We start from the raw sequence: 8,272 nt of genomic DNA on the forward strand, positions 1-8,272 counted from the left end.
ATTACATAAATGCAGGTTGTTTAACATATGACATGAGCAATTATACTGTATGTAAAACAGACCTTGACTTTCTGAAGACTGAAGACTGTTGACACAAAACTGGTGACTGGATGATCCCCGAGAGTTGAAGCTGCGGCAGAGTAAGGTGGAAAGATCTCTCTCCTGTGGCTGATTCACAGTGATGATGCTCCTCACATGTTTCTCATTTGAAGACTCTGTGCTCACAAGAAATTTGCCAGATTGATTGATAGGTAGTCCATCCAAATACCAATGCAGAGAAGGAGAAGGATTTCCTGCAGTCTCACAGGAACAGTTGAGCTGGTCTGCAGTTTTGGTGCAGCCAGATGAGAGCAGGATCTGGGGAGGAACTGTAACAATAGAGAAAAAGGTTAACTGAATCAATGTCAAAATGTTCTAAAATAAATTAAAAAGTGAAGATAATCACGATCATGCATACACTGAACATCTAATTCATAGTTTTCAGAGCGTCTGTCTCCAAGGTCATTTCCAGCTTTGCAGAAGAAGAACCTGCTAACAGTTGATGCTGTGATGGTTAAAACACGTCCAGTCCCAATAACAGTCTCCTGGTCTCCATCAGCTCTGTACCAGGTGTAGCTCTGAGGGTTGGCATCACTACTGCATCTCAGAGTCACATTTGTGTTCTCTAGTACTGGACCAGATGGACTGACAGAAATGTTGATGTCTTTAGGTGAATCTGAGGTAAAAAAAAAAAAAAAAAAAAAAGAAAGACCAAAAAACAAGAAAGATGCATATTGGGCTTAGATAAGTCTTTTCCACATTAAAAACTGAAACTGAAATGGTTGTTTAGACCAAAGCAATGAAGAACACCAGGTTAAGGAATCTTTGGTTTGTTATCATAAATATTTGAGGTGAGGTAGGCTACTCATTTTAAAGCAAACCACTGAATTTCGTGATATGCTGATCAAATTATTTGACTCCTTATAGCCTGAATGCAACAGATTAGTGATAAAGAATAAATAGTTATCACTATACAAAGCTAAATTCTGCCAGTTGGAAATAAAAATGTATCGTACAGTTCAAGTGATATAAGAGGCTGCACTAATTAGTGTTCTTAAATGTACCCTATAATTCAGATTTCTGTGTAAAGTACCAGTATTTATCTTGAGATCATGTAATCGAAGACAATTAAAGTCATTTTTTGTTAGTTGTGTAAAGAAACAAAAAAAAACTTTAGAGACTTTTTTTCACATTTATTTAAGATTATTGAAAGGAAGAGAGGCAATGTATTCCTCTGTTCATTCTTGTCCAGTTTAAATCACTAATTTAATGTTAATGTGAACTTTTCACATTAAGTTAATGTGAACCTTTAACTGTGTTAATGACTGAAGATCCTGTATAAATACATACTAAAGAAAACATGTTAATATAACTATTATCATATTTTCTTACATGCTGGAAAGGACATTCGAGGATCAAATTTCATTGGATCTACAAATAACAGATCACCAGACAATTTAAATCATCAAAGGAAGAGAAATTAAACTTACATGAAATATCAGCTGTTAAACTTTTGGTAACAGGTTCATCAGGACGTCCATCTGGTTTCCTGTAGACGGCTGTGCAGGAAAATTTCTTTCTGTGATGGAGGTGAGAAGCAGTGAAGCTCAGAACAGAAGTCACTACTTTAGTTTTGTCCTGATTATCCTGCAGTGTCCTCTGACTGTCTTCCAGGGTGGAGATCCACGTCAGAGTTGGAGGATGAGACAGACAGGCAGCCGGAGCAGAGCAGCTCAGACTCACTGAGGTTCCCTCCTTCACTTCCAGTGTGGACGGGTTCAGAGTCGGCGTGCGAGGATTCTCTGGAAGGAAGAAATATCTGGACCACTCAATAAGTATAAACTTGTTCATACATTTATTTTTCTATTCTTTTCTGTATGAATGCCCTTAAAATCACTTTAAGATGTCTTTGAGTATGACATTTAAACATTCCCTTAAAACTTACCTTTTACTGCAATAGTCACAGCTCTATCTGTATACGTATATTTCAGGCGATAGGGACAATCCAGTCTGAAGTAATATGTATCAGAGTGATGAGGGCACAAGTTGTTGAAGGTTGTGGTGCAGTTTTTCTTTGTTAAATCTCCTGTTGTTTCAATAGTTGTAGTTAGCTTTAAATCTTTGCCAACGTTCTCATTTTCAGTTTCCCACAATGCTTTGCAGTCAGAATTAAGGTCATTATTGTATCGACTCTCTATGTCAAAGGAGCAGGGGATGGTCAACAAGGATCCAACCATGACCTCTGCATTTTGCGGAATAGAGACGTACCAGCTTCCACACCGGACACCTGGAAACACACACATATGCGCACAGACACACAATATACTGAATTATGAATGTTTAAGATAACGGTTATACATTTTAATAAGCTTTTTTACAAATCTAATATTAATGGATGGTAACTCACCCTGCATCAAACAGCCGATAAGAACGAAAGTTAGAACTTCAGCCATCTTTGTTTGAGTCTGTAGTTTACAAAAACACAGTTTACATGTTTAGTATATTTAATTGAACATTAAAAGACAGACTAAAAAAATCAACATCTAAATAATGTGGAAACAAGTAATATTTTAGCACTACCAGCTAAAAATGTTTTGATGAAGACATGCGGTTTGGACAATTTCCAAGAAACAATTTTGTTAGGGATTGGTGATGTTGAAGACCCAAATGTGGTTAGAATGAAAAGTGTTAGGAGCAACAAAAAGTTAATTATCGTGTAAAAAGCGCTGCAAGGGCATTACTCCAGAACAATATCAGATCCCAACACCAAAAACTGACAATAATCCTTTGAGTCAAAATTGGGGGCAACAGAGCAGCGGTGGGTTGCTGAACTGTCCGCATTTGATTACAGTGTCCGATATCACCCAGGCTGCACCAACAAAAATGCAGATGCTCTGTCAAGAATCACTACAACCTCCCAGAAGATGGAACAAGCCTTGCCAGGAACCAGGGTACCTGCGGCCCTACAACTGGCCACTGGGGGAGGTGAGAATGAACACGCTACACAATTTGCAGCAACTGTCTCACCCTCTCGCACCTCTGCTGACCTGCAGGCACTACAGCACCCTGACCCAGCAATAGGCACCTTCCTTCAGTTCTGGGGTGAGAAAAGGGATTCCAAGCCAGACTGAGAGACAGGGACTGAGCCCACATGTGCATAAACTGATGCAGCAGTGGGTTGATTCAGTTGATTCAGACAAATGCCCTCCTGTATCGCCGATTTTTGCGCTCAGATGGGGGTGAGGATCAGCTTCTTTTGACAGAGAGCATCAAAGAGTAGGTTTTGAACCAGCTCCACCAAAACCATGGCCACCAGAGGATAGAGCGGACCACTGAGCTAGTGAGGCAGAGGTGCTACTGGCCAAGGATGAACAAGGACATCCACAAGTGGTGTGCCAAATGTGAACAAGGTGGTTTTGGTAAGTCCACCCAACCCGGGATTCAAGCCCCCATGGTTCATCTGCTGCCTGCAATACCAAATCAAATCCTGGCTATCGACTTCACCCGGCTGGAACCTTCTCAGGATGGTAAGGAGAATGTTTTAATAATGACTGAAGCCTTCTCCAAATTCACCCAGGCTATACCCACCGGGGAGAGCCTCTACAGTAGCCAGGATACTGGTCCAGGAGTGGTAATACCATTATGGGGTCCCAGCCTGGCTGCACTCAGACCAGGGGAAACAATTTGAAAGTGTCCAGCAGCTGTGCAAACTGTATGGAGTGCAAAAGAGCCGCACTACTCCCTATCACCCCCAGGGCAACATTCATTGTGAAAGGTTCAACAGGACTGCCCAACTTGCTACGCACAGTCCCACCTGCTCACTGAGAGTGAAGTGGAAGAGGATGAGGGCGACTCTGACACTGGCTTGGTGGTGATCAGGACGGCACCGAAACACATCCAATTGTCTCCAATGCAGCCAAGCACCCCCAGTGAAGCACCTGTAAGTCATCCTCTGATAGACATGACTAACCCTGCAGCCCTGTCCCCTAGCACCATTGCCGCCCCCTTCAGGAGAACTACCAGGAAAACAGCCAGCCACCATCCCAATATCCACCATCTTCCGATATCACTACAGGGAGAGGTTATGGTCATCCAGCCTGCGACCTCCAGCAGCAGCCTAGTGTTCTAGTGACCATCGATTTAAAATAGTTTCCCAGTTGGCACCGATAGAAAATGGGTGTGGTATGTAGCCGGTGGGTTGGGTTCACTCTGCCACTAGAGGACACTATGGGGTTACTAAAGTATCCCAGTATCTTATGGCATTGCACCAACAACAAACAGCCTAATTAGCAGCACAAACACGTTAATAGCACACTGACACAGGTAGTAGACTAGCTGCCCTCTCTTTCCTGACGCTGCCCCGTCTGTTGTTTGGACTACTTTCTGGAAGTCATCTAACGCAGATCTGGTCTGCCTGCTTTCTCTAATGGCTGCTGCAAGGGATTGGATTCAGTCTTGGAATTGAGTTGAGGCTCAGTTAAAAGATACTGCATCAGCCTTTATTGTGGTTGTGGCTAAAGATGAACCACATTGCATTTCAGGAATTGTACTGTAAACGGATCACCCTTGGGTAGAGACAGTAGCAGAACATATCACAGCCGGGCCGGCGGGCGGGGCATATGACCAGACCCTTTGCAGCCTGGAGCCTCTCGTCTCATGACCTGATTCATCCCCGGGACGGGCCCGGGGATGAATCGCTGCTAACAACGTCAGGTTCATCTCCCACAGGGGGAGGATTAGGGCGAATAAAATATGCGTCTAGCTTGGGCAATTTGGCTTTTTCTTGCTCCCTTTTTTCTTTTTCTTTGCGTTATATCGCTTCACTTTTGTGTTTACAACTCCCGCTCATGTTTAGGCTGTAGGATTACTGCGCTCTGTTGACAAGTGATCGATGATGACGTATGATGTTGATAGACGGCTGTTGAGGAAATTATTTTACCCAAAATATATTTGGAGATTCACTTGCAACCGCCCCTCCAGCCCCCCTGAAGCCCTGCCCCTTGGTAGAGACATCTATAAAAGAAAGTGTGCACATACCTTCTTGCTGTAACGAGGTCAGGAAAGAGTAGGCTTCAACCTTATCCCAAGTCCGGCATAGTTCAAACTATGAGAAAGAAATATGAATCTGAACGTTTGGAATGTCTGAAAGAATGAACTAATACTTTATTGAGAAAAAGTTGACTCGTAAAAGAGATAATGAAGTTGGAGGAGTAGTTAGAAGAAGAATATAGAAATAGAAATAAAACAAACAAACAAACAAAAAAACAAATAACCACATTTAAATATTTAGAGGGACACAGGGGAAGCTTATAAATATGGAGGAAAGACTACAGAGTCAGGAGGAAATAAAGTTGACACAAAAACACTGTAGCATGATAATAATTCAGATAAGGAAGGTTTAGATAATGCTGCATTCTTGAGTTTGTGGTAAACATAAAACAAAAAAAATAGTTTTATATGACCAGAAGAGGGGATTGTCAGGGGAAAATGTACCAATGACCTGTTTTACCATGTATGACAACATTATCTGCATAATTTGCCATAAGAAAGGCATGAACTCTGATGACCTCTTTTTTGCCACCTCCTGAGGAAGTTAAAAAAAAAGTATTATTAAGGTGAGTTCAATGAACATGACTGGTGTCTTCCGTCTTGTTTCACGCACGCAACATGGAGGCACACTTCGGTTCCGCACTCATTACGACATACACCACTAGTCTCAGTCCCTCAGCTTCTTCTCCTTATTTTTTAACAATGGGATTACAGGCATTGAGATTGAATCCTGATTTGGACTCCTTAACCCCATCACCACCACTCGCACCACGAATCCAGAAGAGAAACTATAATTTAACCTTTTATAATTTAAGCTTTTTTGTCAATGCCTAGGTTTACATAATTAGATTTAGCTATTTCACATTCATTGAGAAGTATTTTGGAAGCATACTATTTATGAATTATAGGTGTTTTGACCAGAGTCTGTTTCAAGAGAGCCTGGAAACTATAACTTCCCAGTGCACCACTGGGAAGTTAAAGTGTCCAGGCTCTCTGTAAACGGACTCTGGGCAAGTTGCGAAACGGAAAGAAATTAGGGTATTATCAAAAAAAAAAACCCCACCTTATTTGAACAGTGTTATTTCACAGGACAATTTTCTTTGTAAACAGTTTCACAGTTTGAAATATCAATGAAAAAACTTTGAGCATGAATTATTTCAGTGGATTTACTCAATAGATTTCATAACTTATTTTAATTCATTTTTAAGTATGGGAAACAATAATCAGTTGTTGATTTGGAAATGAGCAGTTTTTAAATGTTAATGCATTATTAAAAATGATTTGTGCACATTTAATGTAATGGACAGGACATCTAAATTATAAAAAATATCAGCAAAAGTCCAATTTTGCCGTGTGATCTCAATACAGAGATAAATGTTTCCAATATTTTTGTCGCAATATCTACAGAACAATAAAAAACAATCAGTTGATTAGGTTGTGAACACAAAAGAGCCCAAAGAAGAAAATCACAGCATTGAGTTTTAAAGCCAGTCATTACAAAAACGTGTTTAAATGTAGAGGTTTGTGCGTTTAACATACTCAAGATTAACAATCTGCAACAGATAAACTAAACATGGAGCTCTTGCCCTTGTTTCCTTAACCTTAAGCTTTGTAAATTCCATTTAAAATATCAAAAGCTCAAAAGATGATAAAATGTTAACCATTTTCCCCACTGTCCATTTGAAATTGTATGATCTTAAATATATAATGACTTACATCGTCTTAAGTTGTGCAGAAGAGTCAACTTCGTCCAAAGTGAGCTTCCTCCCAAAGACAAATCAAGTCATTTTAGAAATTGAGGAACTTGATCATATGGTATTTCCAAAAATAAATATGCACTTTTTCAGAGAAATTGAAACCTTCTTCTTCACACCAGGGCCACAGACGACTGGGATGCTGTAGGTGCATTCAGTGTGACAAATGTGTTGCATGTGTTCTGTTGAATGTCCACTACCTACGTCCCTCTTCACACTATCGCATTTCTATTGCAAAGCAGTTACAGACTATAAATTAGTTTAACCCTATGAACCCGAAGCCTCTTTTGCTGGACATTGCATATTCTTAATTTAATTAGTATATCTCTGCAATCACAAGGTGTATTTGTATACCTTTGTTGACATATTAAAGGAAACACTTAACAAGATGAGTAAAGCACGGTATATATGGGGAAGAATAAATTAAGATTGGCACACGGCAAATGCAAACCACGCCTAAGAAAACACTTTCAGGATTAGCAACTCTTTGGAGAGATCTATCAGGTGATCCTAATCCACAATATGTGGGTATTATCTCATTATCTCTCTTTTTTATTAGAGAGGTTATAGAGTTAGAGTTCAACTAGACTCTTATCTATCTATCTATCTATCTATCTATCTATCTATCTATCTATCTATCTATCTATCTATCTATCTATCTATCTATCTATCTATCTATCTATCTATCTATCTATCTATCTATCTATCTATCTATCTATCTATCTATCTATCTATCTATCTATCTATCTATCTATCTATCTATCTATCCATCCATCCATCCATCCATCCATCCATCCATCCATCCAATCCATCCATCCATCCATGGATCGGACTTTGGCAAACCTTATTTATATTTCAGCAGTGCATTAGCTGAGGAAGTGCAGGGCTTGGCGCCGTCGGCCGATCTGGGTCCACAAAGTGCTGCAAACCGGCAACTCCACGGATATTTCATCATCTGATACCGGTGCTCCATTTTGACGATGCTTGGTTTCGGCGTTATTTCCGCGTAGATAAGAGTGAGTTTGATGCTCTCCTCAACGAGGTTGGTCCCCAGATCAACAGGATGGACATCATATCAGCAAGCCATTGATCCTGGTGAGCACCACTGACACACCAGGTTGTAGTGAATTTGGTCATCTTGTTTAAACTGTGTTTGATGAATTTGCATTGGATCGATGTAGTTAAATAATATAATTAAGACCATATACCATCAGTTAGCCCACATTTTTTACATGAGCAGAGTTCAGGTAAAAAGGGCAGTCAAATTAGCAATAATGTCAGTTTGCTACATGAAATAGATGCATTCCTGATAAAAAATAAGTTGATGTGCGCACAGCTATGCTCATGTGTGCATGTGAATGAGTGTATGTTTGTGTGTACACGAAAGTACAATGTGCTTTGGGCAAGGTGCCCTGCTTTGGGAATCCCGG

The 8,272-nt window shown here is 40.3% G+C and overlaps 1 protein-coding gene across 1 annotated transcript; it reads right to left on the reverse strand.

Moving 5' to 3' along the window:
- Positions 1–301: 301 nt before the first annotated feature.
- On the reverse strand, positions 302–2,492 carry LOC133440629 (sialic acid-binding Ig-like lectin 12). Its single transcript, XM_061717951.1, has 5 exons — positions 2,447–2,492; positions 1,985–2,326; positions 1,530–1,841; positions 607–715; positions 302–368 (listed from the first exon to the last, which is right to left on the reverse strand). Exons 1-5 carry the CDS (start codon positions 2,490–2,492, stop codon positions 302–304), a joined length of 876 nt encoding a protein of 291 aa, XP_061573935.1.
- Positions 2,493–8,272: the final 5,780 nt, after the last annotated feature.

The sequence above is a fragment of the Cololabis saira genome, chromosome 3, assembly GCF_033807715.1.
Source record: "Cololabis saira isolate AMF1-May2022 chromosome 3, fColSai1.1, whole genome shotgun sequence".
Taxonomy (NCBI): domain Eukaryota; kingdom Metazoa; phylum Chordata; class Actinopteri; order Beloniformes; family Belonidae; genus Cololabis; species Cololabis saira.